This window comes from Macrobrachium nipponense, chromosome 45 (genome assembly GCF_015104395.2).
Source record: "Macrobrachium nipponense isolate FS-2020 chromosome 45, ASM1510439v2, whole genome shotgun sequence".
In the NCBI taxonomy this organism is placed as follows: Eukaryota; Metazoa; Arthropoda; class Malacostraca; order Decapoda; family Palaemonidae; genus Macrobrachium; species Macrobrachium nipponense.
Window position 1 is genome coordinate 36,844,219 of NC_061105.1, and position 20,351 is coordinate 36,864,569.

At 38.8% G+C, this 20,351-nt stretch overlaps 1 protein-coding gene across 2 annotated transcripts in view; it reads right to left on the minus strand.

Annotated features, from left to right (window-relative positions):
• Nucleotides 1-20,351, minus strand: part of LOC135214482 (U-scoloptoxin(01)-Er1a-like) — a 43,484-nt gene that overhangs the window by 15,218 nt on the left and 7,915 nt on the right. The window contains exons 1-2 of one of the 2 annotated variants that reach the window (XM_064248832.1): nt 7,011-7,051; nt 2,043-2,124 (exon numbers count right to left, since the gene is read on the minus strand). In XM_064248832.1, coding sequence (XP_064104902.1) covers nt 2,043-2,123 — 81 coding nt within the window. In that variant the 5' untranslated portion in view covers nt 2,124; nt 7,011-7,051. Of the gene's footprint in view, nt 1-2,042; nt 2,125-7,010; nt 7,052-20,351 lie in introns of those variants that run through there. The other variant, XM_064248833.1, reaches the window with a different exon arrangement.

Consider the following 20,351-nt stretch of genomic DNA (forward strand, 5'->3'; position numbering starts at 1 on the left):
CATCTATTTCAATCCATTCGGATCCAGTACATAAAAGAGAATGGAGAAATAAAATCGAAGTAAGGATGGGAAGACGGGCGCGTGAGAAAAGGAATAAACAGAAGACTGACGAATTCTCTCTCTCTCTCTCTCTCTCTCTCTCTCTCTCTCTCTCTCTCTAAATCTATATTTCCTGCTCTCTCTCTCATTAAATTATCCATATTTTCCTGCTCTTCTCTCTCTCTCTCCTCTCTCCCCTAAAAGTGATTTATACTTTCCTACTCTCTTTCTCATTCTTCACTAAATTATTTTTATTTTTCTGCTCTCTCTCTCTCTCTCTCTCTCTCTCTCTCTCTCTCTCTCTCTCTCAAGCTGATGAACACCAATATAAGAGATAAATTGATTTCCCCTTCATAAAAAACATCATAAAAAAGGCCATTATGCTAATTCGGAGGCATCTTAGTAAATGGCCTCGATTTCTTTTACGGTTTAACGAGCTGACGTTAAACTAACGAATCTAATAGACATTTATAGTCAGTCCTTTTTGTTATTCGCCGGATCTTTCTATTTGAATGTTTTCAAAAGCATCATTGCAACCCCACACTCAGTGTGGATATCTGTCATGATTAACAGTCTGTACAGACTGACTTTCAACGACTTCGACAATTTCGAAGATAGAAACTCGATTCTGGTACACAATAGGCCCATGATGAAGGAACGAAGGTTCAAGAGCACCACTTATGCCACTGCAAGGCTTCGTCCATCAAAAAATAAATAAATAAGTAATAATTAAATAAATAAATACAAATAAAAAATAATTAATAATAAAAAATGCTTATTTTTATTTTTGGCTATGGTACGAAAGAACAAGTTATTCAAGAAAACTGTGGAGCTGTAACCGACTAATGAATGGGAGTCCAACGGGTGGTACATATGAGGCCCCAAAAGGAACCTCCAAAAATAAAGGAGGATGATGGTGATATGTTCCTCGGGTTGATTTCCAAAAGCCCAATGTCCCTAGGTTAAGGTCTGCCTGTGATACGTAGGTTATAATGATTGTTAACATTTTTTATTATTGTGGACCCCTTAGAAAAAAAAATTATTATTGTGTATGGGAACAAATATACTTAAAAATACATGTAAATACAGATTTATTTCTAAACATATTTGTACCTCCACATAACTGTGGATTTGTTTCTCCGTTTCAAGACATGCTACTACGAGTATGTTAATTAATATAATAATAATAATAATGGAATATAGATTTAGGCCAAATACCAAGCACTGAGACCTACGAGGTCATTCAATCCTGAAAGGGAAAAGGGTCTGAAAGGTGTAACATGAGGAAAACCTCAAAGCAGTTGCTCTATAAAACAATTGTTAATAGAGGATGGAAAGTAAGATGGAAGAAAGAGACTATGAACGGAGGTACAGTTAAAGGAATGAAAGGGGTTGCAGCTAGGGGCCGAAGGGACGCTGCAAAGAACCTTAAGTTCATGCTTACAGTGCATGCATGAGGTGTACTGACGCCACGGGATGATGATGATAATAATGAAACGTTGAAAACTAGGTCATTAACCCCTAGGAGTCAACATCCGTGGAAAAATTTTAAAATGTTATATAGTTAATGTGATTATCATTACTATCATCATTTTGAACCTTAATAAGCTGAAAACATTAGTAAAAATAGTATTAGAAATAGTAAATGTTCTGATGAGCTTATAAGAGAGTTAAATCAATTCCTCTTTTCCTAAAATATATTATTCTCCAACGTTACATTAATCTCTCTCTCTCTCTCTCTCTCTCTCTCTCTCCTCTCTCTCTCTCTGACTTCTTGAGCTTTTCATCTTTATCTAAATACCCAACCAACCTTCCCTCATCCCAACTCTTGCTCTCTTTGTCGTGTAAAACATACACAGCAGTTCATATAAAATCGTTTTTCTGAAGGCCGACGGTAAAGGCAACCCAGTATCCTTATCTAGCCTAGACGTTAAGGAAACAAGATGGGAAGAGATAAAAGGATAGGGCTAACCACAGAGAGAGAGAGAGAGAGAGAGACTCACCCTTGAGGAGGAGGCGACGGCATAGACGAGGTACGACGTGACCACCACGACGGCCGCTAGGTTTGCCCTCGGGGACGCCATCCTGGAATGAGAGAAAGAAGGACCTTTTGATTATGAAGGTAGACACCGCACAGATCTTAGGCGCCATCTTGGAAAGATAAACAGGGCTTTGTTGTACATGGAATGAAATTGTTGCCCACACCTTACGTTTTAATGTGAGGTAATGCATTTTTCATTGTTCGTTGGAAGTTATTGCAAGTTGGTGTACATACTTCCTGCCACGTGATGAACAAACAAAAGATGCTAGATGGTACATGCAAGCAGAAGGCTGTGCAAAATAAGGAATAAACACGAGTAATATTGTCAGACGCTTCCACGCCATTATTTTTTTACTTGGAATGCTTGCTTATATGCACGACCATGCTTTTCACGCAAACACTTAATTCTTTTTTTTTTCAAGTATCCCCTTCACTCCCAACTTTGCCTCTCTTGCCTTTTACCCTTCCTCGTTCCACTAAGTCCTTATACGACAAAGTTACCCTACTTCTTTCATTTTACTTCTCACTAATTTCCACCACCCCCCCCCCCCCACAACCGCTCATAAACAAATGCTCAGGACAGGCCTATAACAACCTAGCAATGTGAATGCGGGTTCGTCAAACTACTGATAACAATCTGCAGATGACGTCATTCGGAAATGAACCTGTCATCATCGACGAATAGCATAAATCGGCATGCACGAACTGATACTCATTGCTACAATCAAGTACCGGCTTAAGCACTACTATGAACACTGACAAGCGTATCTCCTGTGTAATACTTATCCAGCTCTTATATAGTCGACCTTTTTAAAATGAACTTTCTAATTGTAAAGTTGGTGATTAACTGAACTTCAGAATAGGTACTGATGTTGAATATGCAATGCCAGATGGAAATTTCATATCAAAAATTTACTTTATCAAAAATTATCAAAGTAAATACTCGTTTGAAAGTACTGACAACTGTTAAAAACGATATAGAAACAGGGATGAGTGATGCTACACTTGATGGAATATAAAGGAGAGAGAATGAATGCCTTTTATATAAGGAAAAACTATGACAGCAAAGCCTCAGACTTTTCTGTTCTACCAAGAGTTATTTTCCTAAACAAGGGTCGCTCCAGAAACACTAGGACTGTCACTGCTAAATGCTTCCTTTCAGTGGAGATGAAGGTGACCTCTTTTTGCACTTTATGTGGGTGCTAAGCCCTATTCATTCTAAAAGGAAACATGGTCCTCATTTTACTTAGTATAATCGAAGTAAAATGAAAGTTGGGAGAAAATGAAAGTTGCTGAAGCTGACTGTCTGCAAAGTATAAATGGAATAGGGATAACTGAATAATTAAACAGCTGACATATAAAGTCTCTGACGGTGGTATGTATAATAATGTCACAGATGAATAATAAATGCCGTGGTGGGGTTTTTTTCACGTTGGGGAGAGCAGAAGAGGATGGATTAATTGAAGAAGGCCTAGTGATAGATTACTCAGAAGGAAGAGCAGAGAGGTCCTAAATTCAAATGAATGCGGCGTGACATTTAATCGAGAAAATTAACATAAGATAACAGTATAGTCTAATGGGGTTGGATGCCTCATAAGGTTCATATTTATCTCAGGCTTGCATCGTCATTCTTGCTGATCTGAAGCGAGTTTGTAGGTTTTCAAAGACAGAGTTCTTGGTGCGGTAAATGATGCGTAGTTTTTTCTGAAGCCACCCCTACTAAGATAAAGGCTACACAACCTAAGCAAACTAGAGAAGTCCAAGTGGTTTGGAATGTAAATAAAATGTATCCCAAGGCAGGAGAGCGCAGAATGTGGATCCGCTCTGAGAGGAAATGGAGAAGCCATATTATGAGCTTAAGACAAATAGCAATCATGTTTTTATTCCTGTTGGACACTTGGAAAGGAAAAATAAGAGCATTCTCTTCGCACTGCGAGGCGTGAGACCAAATGGCGAGGGGGCGCGGCGTTTACGGCCCTACCCAGCGACGACATTGCAAAAATAATAATAATAATAATAATAATAATAATAATAATAATAATAATAATAATAATAATAATAATAATAATAAGTCTTGAAGTATCGAATAAGCGAGGGTGTGGTCCAAAAAATAAAGAATTGTATGATAACAGATTATTTTCTTTAATGACACGCAGCTGGATGTATTGGCAATGAGGGGCCAAAGGCGACAGGAATTGACTGTTCAAAGCAATTCATTTCCAAAGGGGTAATTTTACAAGTGAACTTGAAAAGAGAAATGATGAGTAAATTTGTTAGATTATGCGTTGGTACATTAAGCTGATGAATGGAAAAATGAGAGGGGAGTGGCAAACGGTATAGTATCTGATTACTGTTTAACTGAAGCAAAAGTTAAGACAGACAGGAGTTTATGTGGCTGTAAATGTAATTAAGATGAGTTTGAAGGAAGTGGAGAAATGGATGAAAGGTGGAAGGAGTAGATGGGGAATACTTGCAATTGAAAGATGGGGTAACACAGCAGCGAGTGTTTTGGGGGAAGAAGTGGTTAAAGGAAGTGGATAAAACCAGGAAGGAACAGGATGTGGAAATGAAGAGATCCCTTGAAGAAAAAACGACATTACCCGAGGTACAAACTTGGTCGTCATCACGAAAGTGAGAGATAACAAGATTTTAAGTAATGAAAATAAAATGATTCATTTGAGGGAAAACTTTAATATAATAAGCTGCTTAACAGAAAGTGAATGTATTCCCGAATGAAAGATGCAAATGGAAAGAAGCTGGTTGGAGTGAATTCATGCCTAGATTGATGAATTCGGATATTTTAAAGATTTGTAGACTGCGGATGATAAACAAAAGATACCAGATCTGAATCATCCAGCAATGAAAGCGTAAATCTGAGGCTGCTTGTCGAAGTCACTGTGAATGATGTAGTTCCGAAAGACATGAAAAATCTCCAAAGGAGATATTCAACACATCTTCAAAATACTCACTCAATCAACCAAGGGTTGCATTAATAGTTGAAAAATATGAAAAAAGCTGATTGTGAGATGTCGGGGTGAAATCATGAAAGACTAGAGTGTGTGAAGAGCACTGAGGTTGTCTGGCATAGCAGATAGTTGTAGTAGCTAACGGCAATCGAAAGATTCTAGGGTAGGGTGGAAGCAAAGCGTGTACAAGGATGTATCAGAAAATGGTACAAACTGTCGGTCTGAAGCAACAGTGACTTGTCTCATGGGCTGTTCAATATATACATGAATGCAGTGATACGGACATTCAAAGGACATTCAAATAAGGTAAAAAGTTATACGATATGGAAATAGTCCGGAATGGAGTGTGGAATCATTCATATTTGGAGATGATATAGCGATGCCTGGGGAGTTTGAAGAGAAACTGCAGACTAAGAAAAAAGTTTGAAATCGTTTGCAAGAGAAGAAAGTTGAGAGTAAACAAAGATGCTGGAGCAATCAGTGTTAATATGGCCGCTGTGAAAAATGGATTCATATACACAGTTGGGCATAAAAATAACAGATGGCAGTAGGCAAAGAGATGTGAGTCGAATAAAAGGTAAGGCAAGGCAAGAGAAATGGCAGGATTTGTGCAAAAGATTAGGTATAAACTAAAATTGTTTATGGAAGCCAAGGTGCAAATATATGAATGGACTGTTGAGCCGTTTATCCTTTATGGAAGTGAAATGTAGGTGGTAAATGTGAATGAAAGGAATAAGGTTGAAGCTGCTGACTTGAAGTGTTCGTGGCAGAAGAAGAACTGACAGGGTGAGAAATGTGGAAGTCAATAGAAATCGTAAGGAGAGCGGTCAGGTGAAAAGATGGAAGATGATGGATTAGAGAGATATGAATATTTCAGCAGTGTTGAGGAAAAGGAGGAGAGGAGAGGAAGACCAAGAAAGGATACGATAGATAAAGATTAAAGCGGCAAGAAGGAAAATGTGTACAAGAAAGGGGTGAATGGTGCAGTATGTATCGGCGGTTTGTGTGCTGCTGTTGAGCCTTCAGTGTAGGTATAGAAGGCCGTTAAAATTGCTGAAGTCTCGATGCACAAAGGGTCCAACTATGATTCACCAGTTTAAGTATGGATATGGCACTGATATATATATATATATATCACTGCCATATCGATACTTATGTATGTATGTACGTATGTGTGTCTGTATTCCCATGTAAGCGAACGTACATGCGCAAATGTGTTGTATGTACAAAATTAGGTTCACATATATCTATTTAGTATGAATACACATCTACAAGCAAGCACTTGGATATATCTTAAATAAATAAATATATATATATATATATATATATACACAAAAGTTATAGGTACATACATATTCACTTCCGTGTGTGTGTGTGTGTGTGTGTGTGTGTGTGTAAATGGGATTATAAGCATGAGGTTGACTGTCGATTAGCATAAGTAAATTTAGCATTCTCATTTTTAACCATTAATGTCCGTCAAAAATAGCTTTCCTGGACCGCTAATTATATTATAGATAAAATCTCACTGATAAAACCCTTTATAACAAACAAACTGTTAGAAATAATACACATATTTAAGATTTGATTACGATGAATTTTTGTCTTTAAAAAAATCAGTTTTATATATAAGACACAAGTTGGATAATACAAACATGTCACCAATAGGAAAATACAGAAAAATCGCTGATTCAGTTCAAGCACTGCATGCGTCACAAAATCACCTAGCTCCCCTAAAAAAGGTTTCAGTCACCGAACGCCAAGCGAGGTCACCTAGACGTCAGATAAGGTCACTTCAAAATTGGAAGCCAGCCACCCTAAAATTGCTCCAGCCAACAAGACGTCACAACCAATCCTGGATCTTGAAATGTCACCAGAGGGCCAAATGGGGACCTCTCGAGGTCAAACGAGGTCACCTCGATACCGGGCCCTCCCTTCATTGCAGGGGCGCCTGGCCTAAGCCTTACCTTTAGTTCTCCAGTCGAGACGTGTGGGAGAGACAGACTGCGCAGCGGCAGGAACTTACAAGTCTTTTATATACCCGTCCCGGGCCACACGATTCGTAGCCCTCGTGCTTCTTCCCACCCACTCACTACCCATCCCAGAGCCTACTACGCCCACCACAGAAACCCACGCCCACAACATGGACTCATTCTAAACGGCAAAACATTTAAAACATTCTAAAAGAATGACCAATCATCTCCGTATCCCTCTCTCTTTCTCTCCCACTCTATACTAGAGCCATGAATGACTCTCTCTCTCTCTCGCTCTCTCTCTCTCTCTCTCTCTCTAAAGCAAAGAATGACCACTCATCTCCCTATTCCTCTCTTTTTCTCCCACCCTTCACTAAAGCTATGAATGACCTAACATCTCTCTCTCTCTCAAAGTGTCGTAAAACTAAAGTCAACATTATCTACCCAATAATTAGTATATCTACCCAATAAGAAATTTCCTCAGTTCAATTCATCCTTCCTCCAACGAAACAGCCCGAGCGTGCATCGCTGCCTTAAAAGACTGAGCAAGTGGTTTTGGGATGAAGTTGCCAGCCCATGCAAAAATCCTGGCTGCAACCCACCGGAGTCAACTAGACACCACTGAGTATTTTTCGTGGGATTAAACTCTTGAGCTCTGTAAACAACTCTTTGGGTATGAGACTGCTAGCCAGCCCCATGCCCATCTCTACGCCAGTCGTTTCCCGCGCAACTACATAACTACCATGCACATAATTCACTGCTAAAGTCAGTAAAGGTGCAATGGGATTAATTTGGCGCCTACAGATTTTCCGACTTGCTCGGCCAGGAATCCAACCCAAGACTTTTTTTTCAGATATCTATATCTGCACCTGATCTATCTATTTACGTATATCAATATTAGTATATATATATATATTATATATATATATATATATATATATATATATATATAAGTGTGTGTGTACAGGGCTTCATTTAAAGTGGACAGTATCTAGTGGAGACATTTATTTAAGAAAAGTTATGATGAGGACTGGTAGTCCTATAAAGGAAGATTGTAACTTTTCCCGAAAAAATATCGCCGCTCGAAACAATACAGTTCAACTGTCTTGTTATTAATAGATATATATATTATATTATTATATATATATATATATATATTTGTGTGTGTGTGTACAAAGACAATTTTCAATACACCTAGTATGTAAGCAAATATGTCTTTCTTAAGCATGCAAAAATGAATGAAAAAAATAGAAGTCAATGCCTGCAAAGACCTCCGACCTTCCTAATGACATTAAACATAAAAACGAAATCATATCAAGCTAGAAACAGACAGATAAACAAACAAGCAATTTCTCTGTCTGCACTGTTTGTACTCAAGTCTCCCACCCACCATTTCGTGCCACAACACAACTCTTAGGTATTTTAAAAGCGTTGGTTTTAAATGGCCGTTTTAACTGTTTATGAGTCTATGCATCGTCATTTAGTAATTGTTGCATATTTGTTTACTTATGCGATGTGTACTTAATTCATTTGTTCATCTAAGTAAGATCAACAATACTTATCTATACTTAACCTGGTACCAAGTTACGAACTGACCTATCTATTTAATTACATTTGATGACTTACGTAACAAGATCATTACTTTAACTGTTTTCATTCTCTTATATCTTTACGTTATGTAATTGTAAACTTATCTTCGCTTGACCTGGGATCCTAAATTTACCACTTTTTTTAAGACCAACAATTGTACTTCACTGACAAAATAATCGAATTTCCTATTTACTAACTTAGTAATAAGGTTATGTCTCCACCAACTGAACAGTTTCGCCCCTTCTTCAATATATATTTACATCAGCCTCTATTTAATCATTCGTTTTTTATTAATCGCTTTACGTAACGTCAGCGTTAAACTACCTGCGTTTACCCGACAGGCTCATTAAACAAAGAGCGGATATGGCGCGCAAAACTTCCCCGAGAACAATGGCTAATTGAGTGGCAGACTCTTTGCCAGGCTTCTTTTGCCTTCGCCCAGCTTCTGGGGACAAGAATTTTTCTCATGTCCCATGACCTACAGTCCTACACATCGCTCTGAGCCGTGGATTCTAGGTCTCCCTATACCATACCCTGGTTATTTACGCTTTTTTGTTCGATGTTGTTTTTATATTTCTCCTTGCTTTTGTTTCTTTTTCCTACGTTTCGTAGGAGCTCTGTTGTGGAAATTTAGGGAATTTTGTCTCTTCCATAATAATGATGATAATAAAACCTTGTCCATACATTAGTCAATACAAATCCACAATAAAAATACTAATATATCCCTGGCAAAAAATGAGATTATGTAAGCAAAAACACTAAGCGCAAACCATTCATTGAAGAGACAACATCGGAATTCAGCATTATTTTATTCAAACGAAAATTGTGACAAAAAGATTACATACAAAATTCTTTTTACCCTATATTACGCCGTTTCCCATGGCAGGATCTAGCTCCTCGTGGACTAACCCTGTGTTTAGAAGGCTTCCAAAACCCTAACCGCGTCACAGATCCATTCATCTCTATCTTCCACGCACTTAAGCGGGTATTTGAAGATAAGGGCCAATATCTTCCCATCCTCCTTTCTCTTGACATCTTTTATTACCCAAACAATCCAACTTCAAGTTTCAAACTTTTTACATTCATCCCCTAAAAAGAAAATTGGACAATCAAGCATTTCATCCCTGGCGTCCGTAGACACTAAAAGCCTTTCTCTCTCTCTCTCTCTTTCTCTCTCACACACACCCAACCACATTTTTTCCATCTTTCTCCTACATAAAACCCCCTCTACTCTCTCTCTCTCTCTCTCTCACTCCTTTCTCTCTCCAAACATCTGTCTCTTTCCTCTTTCTTCTCACTAATACCAACTCTCTCTCTCTCTCTCTCTCTCTCTCCTTTTCCATCTTTCTCCTATCTAACACCCCCTCTTCTCTCTCTCTCTCTCTTCCTCTCCCTCTTGCTCCTTTTGCTTACTCTCCCTTTCTCTCTCCAACCATCACTGTCTCTTTCCCCCTTTCTTCTCACTAATACCAACTCTCTCTTTCTCTCTCTCTCTCTTCTCCCAAACACCCGCTTTTTCTCTGTCTCTGTCTCTCTCTAACTCTCCCTGTCTTTTATCCTCTTTCTTCTTCCTAACATCCCGTCTACTCTCTTTTCCTTCCTCTCCTTTTTATTCTCTCTCTCTGTCAACCCCATTCTCGAACTCCACCCTCTTTGATGTCATTGATGTTTACCCTATAGTATTCTTTTTTGAATGATAAGTTACATGTATACTGAAATTATGTATGATATATTCGTAAAGTAACTAAGTCTACGGGCACAACCAACCCCGTTTCACAGCCATAACCAGCCCGTTTCAGGGAATCCCTTTTCACCCCCACCCCCTTCGGAGCAGGGGGCAGTAGGATAAACCCCCATAACAAACCATCTTAGGGGTCCCCACTATAACCATGCCAAGTTTCATGCCCATCGGACCAGCCGTCTGGCCGTGATTGAATGACGGACGGCCGGACAGACATAACGCATATTATAGTAAGATTATGAATTGCTACTATCACTGAACCAGCATCCACTATATTTACCCTTATAAGCCTCACAATTGCATTCAACTTTCTCCTCTCGCTAGTTTCTTCAGTTCATCTTCACCATCTACAGTCAGTACATCATCATCTGCAAACAGCAGCTATTCGACACTTCATTCATGAACCATTTTCACAAACGACCACTTTGCACCAACATCCGCTGTCCGTTCTGTCAACTCTCATATTACTCAATCCAAGAAGATATTAAAAGGCGATGGAGACATGAACCAGCCCTTTCTCGCTCACTTTTGCATAAGGCCAGTCACAGCCTAGTTATACATTCTAACAGGCTTCGCTTTCACCAAACAGCCTGCTGATCACTCTCGACAAATGATGGTCTCTCATTAGTACATCTCCCAGTTTTGTCACACCTTCTTCCTCATCTACACTCTCACTGCTCTTCCTCTGTCACTCCTTTTATCATTTATCTTACTTTGTCACTCAAAAGCCTACTACTCCTTTGGAACGTTTCCCTCATGGGGCTAGCAACATCATCCTTCGAAACCTATTGCAAAACAGATGGCTCTACTTATCTGGTGAGACCATCTCTGAAATAGGGCAAATATTAATGTCTAGTCCCATTCGCTTACTCCCCACCCAAAATTTTAATCAACACATGGGGCAAAAATACCTGTTTTCTTTCGTTTTGTGTTCAGTCTCCGAAGGAACTCATTATTCAGAAACATTCATACGATTACCATAATGATATTATATTTTTCTTTGGTAAGTTGGCTTCATTAGCTGCTTTATGAGGTTACCAAATTTTTCCCATAGCTTGAAAGATATAATATATATATATATATATATATATATATATATATATATATATATATATATATATAACCTAAACAAGGTATTAACATTATTGAGTATCGAAGCAAAATTACCCTTAACAATCTTGACTATAAACATGCTGAAAGTTCTGATTCATACTGCCCGCAAAAGTATAACGATAGAGAAACGTGTAAGTAAACCCAGGAGGGATTATTTACAATTACTGTAACTACGTCCTGAGAAGAAGAGGAGAATTTCTTTTCTGTCTGGGAATAAACTTTCGCCTTCCGCTTCCTGAGAAATCAACAAATATATTCCGTCTTGTTGAACAGAGTATCACTGTTAATCCTTATATTGCAAGATTATATATATATATTATATATATATATATATATATATATATATATATATATATATATATATATATATTATACACGTGTGTTCGCAGACATCGTTAAAGCGACCAAAAATAAGCCATGACTTTTATTTTCAATAAGCGAAGCACCGACTTAATTTAACAAACGTTCAGGAAATGCCTTGAAGGAAAATGATTCTCCAATTGAAATTTATTACCAGATGATTAGGCAGAGAGAGGCCATAAAACTGACGTCGAGGTAGGTCGTGCTCTGACACTTAAGCTTGCGCGCGGGCACGTCCGAATGCACGCTACTGAACGTGCGGTGCGGGACACAGGTCCTTCTGCAATAAACGGATAAAATACGTAGTACTTTACCGAACTGACGCCGTGTTTCCATTTCATTGGCTGTGGAGTCGATGACGTCACGAATGGACGACTGTTATCCAAAAACGATAAACATTAATGAGTTTCCTTTCTCTCACGACCGTGACGCGGGATGGGGCAGCCCAGCACGAAGTTCTTAAGATAAGGGCGAATTAGACTATCTATATATACCATTCCTGATGAACGCCCTTAAAATATCGCTAGCAGAGACTTGGCTACGTTACGATCCTTGACGTTTTTCAAGATGATTATACTCTTCTTTGTGTGGGTAAATATGCAAGAATTTGGACAAACCTTGGCGTTCGTTTTTCGAATTTCTGTGAGCGAATTCTGGTTGGCGGAAACTTTGCACATGATGATTTCCACAAGCTGATTTATATAGTAATAATTATAATAATACCTGCAGAATCTTTCACGAGGGTACGTTTATTGAACACACACACACACACACACACACACGCATATATATATATATATACATATATATATATTTATATATATATATATATATATATATTCTTATATATTAGAGAGAGAGAGAGAGAGAGAGAGAGAGAAGGAAAGAGAAGAGAAGTGGAATCAAATTCCAAAAAGGAAAAATGTGCAAAGATCTAAGGTTGAACACTGTGTGCGTGTGTGTGTGTATTATACAATTCATATATAATATATATATAAACATATATTCATAATTATACAACATTAAGCCATTTCCCATAAGGAGAAAGACGCGACATCAAAATTTCCAGAACATAAACCGCTTGAACACCTACAGAGAAGGCTCATCAGCATGACGTCAAACTCCCTAAACACACTAAACCTTTCGACTCTCACCTTGTAATCATTCTCCTGCTTCTTGGATTTACGACACTTTCTTTCCACTGCCTCTTTCATCCTTTCCAGAGGTCCTTTATTCCTCACACCGAAGAAGGACTGGGGACTATAGTCTCCCTGATGACGTCGTGTAATTGGAATTCTTTTGCATTTTAATACATTTTTACCTATTCTCTCGTTTTATTCTTTCATTTTAATAAGTGAGATCTTTCTGCATTTCCCTTTACCTTCTCTTACTTTCTAGTGAGCGCCATATTCATTTGAAGCTTTCATATGAATAGGGTTTATCTTCTGAATAATGAATAATAATAATAATCTATTAAACCCTTTCTAAGAATATTCTTTTCCTTTCTCCTAAAAATTCTAATTACACTTTTTTTTTATGAAACTGTCGTCGTTTATTTTTTCCACGTGAGCTAAAACTCAAAACACTCTGACGCATCTGTCCACCTATAGATGCCAAAACTTTTACCAGTTCCTTGTAACTCCACTTTTCTCATCCTTGCAAGTCTTCTTACCCGTATACTAGGCAAACCATTCATCTCAACAGGTTCAACGTTTTCTCTTTCTTCTATGTTTCACTTCCACTAAGGAGAGCTGGTTCAACAATCTCCACATAAGCGCAATCTTTCCTGTTTCACCTATTCAGTGTATCGCCTCTTTTCTCATCATGCTCCCATCTGTTACTTTTACTCCCAAATGTTTACAGGAATCAAATTGTTCCATTTTACACTATAAATACTAATAGCAAATGCTCCTTTTTTTTTTAACTTCCTTTTACATTCATAACCTCACTGCCCGTTTTGTGTGATTCTGTAAAAGCATTCTTATGAAATGCTATAAATAAGGATCTACGGTATATCATGTCTACGAAACAGGAGACTCAAGTTATACTCAAGGATTATGTAAAAACTAAAACACGCAAGATGGACAAAGATTCCTTTGGCAGAAGAGCTTTCCAAAATGTACAGAAAATAAATACGGCTTATTAGGACATCCCCCTCTGCAGTGCTACTACCCGACGTTAAGAATATTTGAGTTTAACCGAACCACTGAGCTGATTAGCAGCAGCTCTCCTAGGGCTGGCACGAAGGATTAGATATTTTTACGTGGCTAGGAACTAATTGGTTACCTAGCAACGGCAGCTACAGCTTCATGTGGGATCCGAACCACATTATCTCGAGAAATGAGTTTCTAATCGGTAGGCGAGCACGTAAACCACTTGTCCAATTGTAGGCCTATTGATAATATGCTTCAAGAGACTACAGAGTCTCTTGAAGCATATTATCAATAGGCCTACAATTAAGATTGGCTTATCAGAGGGGTTCCATAGCCAGGATGTAAAGACATAAACCAAAGATGGTTTGATTTATGATCCACATAAAATGACAAGGGTTGGAATATGATGTTAGAACAACGAAATTTTTGTATGTAACGTTAATTCATAATTTGCCTCAGAAAAATAAGGTTTTAATTTTCTGTAAAAGAAAACCGTTGTGCCGGATTTTGTCTGTCCGTCTACACTTTTTACCTGTCCGCCCTCAGACCTTCAAGACTACTGAGGCTAGAGGGCTGCAAATTGGTATGTTGATCATTCACCCTCCAATCCTCAAACTTACTAAAGAGTAGGCCTCTAGCCATAGTAGTTTTTATTTGATTGAAAGTTACAGTTAGCCATAATCATGCGTATGGCAACGATAGAGGACAGTCCACCACCGGGTCGTGGTTATTAAAGTTTTATGGGCCGCGATTCATACAGCATTATATAAATGGAGACCACCGAAACATAGATCTATTTTCGGTGGCTTTGATTATACGCTGCAGCGGCTGTACTGAAAACTAGAGTATGGAGAAAGTATTACATATATCCGAAAAATGTAATGGGTTTTGTGACAGGGGCGCCATTTGGGGGTTGGGGGGGCGGGCACCCCTCAAGACACTGATGGGCCCCCAAGACTTGGTTGGCCCCTAGCCTTTGTAATAATATGATAATAATAATAATATAATAATAACGACAATAATAATAATTCATTCCAAGGTGAATGTAATATAGCTCCAAAATGCACATATCTCGGGGGCTTTGAGCGCCCTCCCCCTCCCCCCGCTGATAGGGTGCAGCGTCATACCATACAGTCTAAACCTTTGCCACCGCTTCTCCTCCCCCGCCGGTCCCCTTTAACAAAAAATCTGAAATGACGCTACTGTTTTACGAAACTCTTAAGGATATATGAAGGTGGAGCATCCAAGAATCTTATGGTACATATAATTCTAAGCTTCACTATAATGAATCCAGTGGTTTTAGAACCTTAACGGATTTTCCCACATGAAAGACCTGGGCGTTTCTTTGAAAGATGCAGGCAGCGGATTCCATAAAAAGCAGTTAAAATCAAGTGACCCTGCATAAATGGAATTGCTAAAAGAAGCCTTGGACTTAACTTTAACTAAAAGAAGATATTCGCTTCACCTGCCTCGATAGGATAACGATGCTCAACATACGAATGGATAAGTCCCACTTGTGGGGAAGCTGCCCAAGAGAGAAATGCAAGAAGGCTTTCCTATGACGAGATCCCTTAAAACCATAGTACTACATACCTATATACTACGTGTCACCCACTCCGAGGTGTTGTACTAAACGTTGGCGGAGGCTCCTTGGGACGACTTGCTTAGTATTAACCCTTCGGGAATCAACGTATTACATACTATAACTATACAGACTTTGGCTACACCCATTTCTATATTGTGTGGGCGACAAATTATATCAATAAACAATACCCGCGTGTACCCGTCTACTTTACAATTACCATACAGTGTTTAGTACTAGCCTGGCATATAGAAGTTGGCCAAAAGGCCAAGCACTGGGACCTATGAGGTCATTCAACGCTGAGATGGAAGTTGACAATAAAAAGGTTTGAACGGTATAAGAGGAGGAAAACCCCGCAGGAAAGTAAGAGGGAGGAAAGAGAATAAGAACGGAGGTACAGTAAATAGAATGGCCGGGGCTGAAGGGACGCTGCAAAGACCCTTAAGTAATACCTACAGTGCATCGCATGAGGTGCACTGATGGCGCTACCCCACTACCTAAGGAGTAGGAGACGCGTAGATAACAAGCCAAGTAGCAACACTTCCTTTTATTTCAGAACCTGAATTACTTATGGAGTGCAGGACTTGGATTTCCAGATACTCAAAACATCTCTGAAAGGACGAGTAGCCTAGTATGAAATTAAGAGATGGGAGAACATTTTGTTTCGCAAGCAATGAAACTATCCCACATTTGCCTGTACTCTTCAGAAGTACTATCTAAAATTTCAGAACTGAAGATGAGTTTATGTTATTGTCTCCCTATGAATGGTAAAGGCAGTTGTGAAAAATAGTTAATGGAGAAAAGAAGGGAAATGGAGACGACAGAACAGAACCCTGAGCGACGCCATTAGAAATGGAGAAGGGTACAGATGTAGTAGGCGGTTATCAACTACAGGAGAGAGGAATGAAGCAATAATTGGTAGTTGGGATAACTAGACCATTTGCTAGGCCCAGTCAAATGTCCTAGGGATGAGAGAAGTGACAGAGTGACCAGATGTGCAGGAATAGATCACTAACCTGAAACTTAGGCTGCGTCATAAGTTCAGAACATTGGCACAATAGTTGGAGTGGTCATTCCTCCGGTGCTTTCAAGAAGGAAGAATGAATGTCAGCGATTTAGGTTAGAAAAAAAAATCGGCAAAATAACACGACAGTCCCTTTGACAGTCCCTTTATATATATATATATTATATTATATAATAATTATATATATATATATATATATATATATATACATCGAGCTACAATGTCCTTTAATATCTAATTCGCTCTACCTCGGAATTAATATATTTTCATATATGCTTAACCGAAGGGGAATTTTTTTCTTGATAATAGATTTGCCTGGTCCTGGGCGCGAACCCAAGAAGACATTCAAATCCAGGAACGTCAGTGAAGCTTTTACCTACCCCACCACCGCGAGAGGCCCATAAGTTTATGTCGTCTCTCACCCTCAAATACCTTTCGCGCTTAGGTAATTCGTTGGTTTGGAGACAACATCAACCCGCCTCGGCTCCGGTAGCGTTGTAGTGCTTTTTGACAACACGTAGCATTTACATAAGTCATATCACATTACCGTGATTCATATACATACATCGAGCTACAATGTCCTTTAATATCTAATTCGCTCTACCTCGGAATTAATATATTTTCATATATGCTTAACCGAAGGGGAATTTTTTTCTCGATAATAGATTTGCCTGGTCCTGGGCGCGAACCCAAGAAGACATTCAAATCCAGGAACGTCAGTGAAAGTGAAACTTTTACCTACCCCACCACCGCGAGAGGCCCATAAGTTTATGTCGTCTCTCACCCTCAAATACGTTTCGTGCTCAGGTAATTCGTTGGTTTGGAGACAACATCAACTCGCCTCGGCTCCGGTAGCGTTATAACAGGCAAATCTATTATCGAGGAAAAAAATTCCCCTTCGGTCAAGCATATATGAAAATATATTAATTCTGAGGTAGAGCGAATTAGATATTAAAGGACATTGTAGCTCGATGTATGTATATGAATCACGTAATGTGATATGACTTATATATATATATCTATATATATATATATATATATATATATATATATATATATATATATATATATAACAGAGGACATGCACACAATTCATACATACCTAGACATTACTCTAACAATTTACATACACGAGATTGTAAAACTACTAGTCCCATAAAGTATCTATTTATGAACAAGGATTAGACGTCTCCTATTTTAGCAAACCTTGGATTACTTAACAAGCAAAAATAGGGAAGCTGTATGATTGCTTATTCTTCCAAATATGCAACGACGCAAATCCTTAGCCTTCCAAAGGAAGTCGTACAAATAAAAGACTGTACCTATGGTTCACCCAATCACAGTCATTGGACAAACGTACATAATGCTCGTGCCCGGCTCGGGGAAAAGAAAACGAGACGAAAAGGAAAGTTGAGAAGATATGAAGAGTGAAATGCGCTAACGGAACGAACACCGACCAAACTAATGAAAAGTTGGTTAAACGATTTATCACTTCTGGGAGATAACAGGCGCAATTAGAGGGGAAATAAAGATGGAGATCAAATTATCGTAAATCTCTCCATTCACAGATAAACAACAAAGCAAACCGTTAGTTTAGATAATGACAAAGGAGTGCTGAAGCCTACATTAACCTCTTCTCTCGGTGTATAGCCCACCGTCGTTCGAATCACACATGGAGTGATGCTTAGAAACTCTCCTGTCTGCTAAGAATCGAAACGAGACACACCGAAATGATCAGAATGAACCAGGCTCCACTTAACCTCTTGGGAAACCTTTAACGCCATCAAATGGCGCCTGGAGATAATCGAAAGCTGTTAAATTTCAATAGATCTGAACGCCATCTATTCCCTTCGTACCTCGAAGTCAAATTCTGGGCGTGAGAGCATCAAGTCTTTTCCACCGCGAACGGGTCACGAAGCATTTGAACCCTGGGGGCGGATTGCCGCACGCGCGTCTCAAGGAAACGAGAGGGGGAAGGGAGGGGGTGGGAAAGGGAGGGAGGGAGGGAGCAATGAAGAACTGGGGAAGGGGTGTTTTATGATATGATTAGGAGGGTGTTTGCCTTAATGGATGTGGAGGAGCACCGTCGAATTAGCAGACGACAATGCTCCTCTGACTGCGCAAGCACAGGCGCACCGAGAGATTCTTGCGACATAGAGGAAATAGGAAAAGTAAAAATTCTGTAGCATTAGTGCATCATTTTCATCTCCTCTCATCAAGGCAAAGGTATAATCTTCATTTTTTCCTACCTTTTATCACATTTGGTTAAAAATGCAATGCGAGTTATTAGTGGGGTTTACAAGGGGTTTCAAAGACTACGAAGAAAAATACAGTAGAGTAACTAATTCGACTTTGTGAAAATGCATATATACACACCCACACACTCATTTGTGTTTGTGGACACACTATATATCATTTGCGTAATGTAGGTTTTCGGTCGTTACCTCAACCTAAACAGCAAACACAAGATTATTATTGATATTATGATTATTCAGAATATGAACCCCTTGCACCATATATCTAAGAAAAACAAGTAATAAGGACATTACGTACAGAGGGAGCACAGAGGGACGTCATAACATTAGACGGGAAAAGGATGAATGACACTGAACCTTTCAAATACTTATGAACAACGATAATGAACACAAGTTCTCTGCTGGAATTTTGTGAGAGATTTTGTTAATTAAGAAATGAAGCTTTAAGAAGAATACAAGGAGTCAAAGACAAGGAAACAGCGAGACATGATACTACAAATATTACAGGAAGTTCCATATGTAGATGATAAAAAAAGACCGATAAGCCATCTTAAACAGCAGGATAAGGTCCTCTAATAATTACAGGATGCGAGGTTAAAAAATGTGTGACAATGAAGGTTAAGTGATGAGGGTGTTGTCATTAGCTTCCAATTAAGTTAATGATGGGAGTTGTGAGTACAGACGTAGTTAGTTAGCCTATCCCATTTCATTGACGATGTCTTCTCTTTACTACAAAATGCAACATGACTTTTGCTTCTATCCGGTAAACATATCAATTTTTCTTCTTCTTCCCCATTTCTATGAAAGACGGCGAAAAGACAATGACAGACTCTTCAATTATCCAAGTTACATCCAGGTATCAGTGACAACCAGTGTCCTTGTAGGGTTCGATTGGCAAATTCAACGTTGTAATGCTTCTCTTTCCTGATCACTGAGAAGTCATCTTTCTACGTTGTGTTTGTTTATAATTCCGGAAGGAATTTTTGTTGTTACTAAAAACAAAACTCTATCTCAATTACTGGCATATTCCAAAAACACCAACGATTCAAAATTAGTGTCAGTGATGCAGATAACAGCTGGATCAATGTGTCCAAGGTTACTCCAGAGAGTGAGGAAAAAAAGGGGCGGTTGCTATTGGTAAAATTACTTTATTCTTCATACGTCTGATTAGAAAAGGAACAGGGGCGACGCCCCACTCCCCAACACCTTGTGTAAATCAAAAGCATTTCAACTGGAGAAATTCATATTTGGGATTACCTCCTGACAGAAAGGAAGAGTGGATGCAGTAATAGAAATTTGGAGAAGCGGAAAAGTTCGACAGACCGGGTTTTGATCTCCACAAAGAGTGACTAAGGCACAGGGCATGCAATAAATATCTTTGCACCATAGCTAACTTTATTACTCTTTCTACGTACTCCATGCTTCTCATCCTTGCAATTCTTGCTATTCCACATATATACACTACAAAAACAATCCGTTTCAATATATTTACCCTTTCTCTTTCACTTGCATATGAT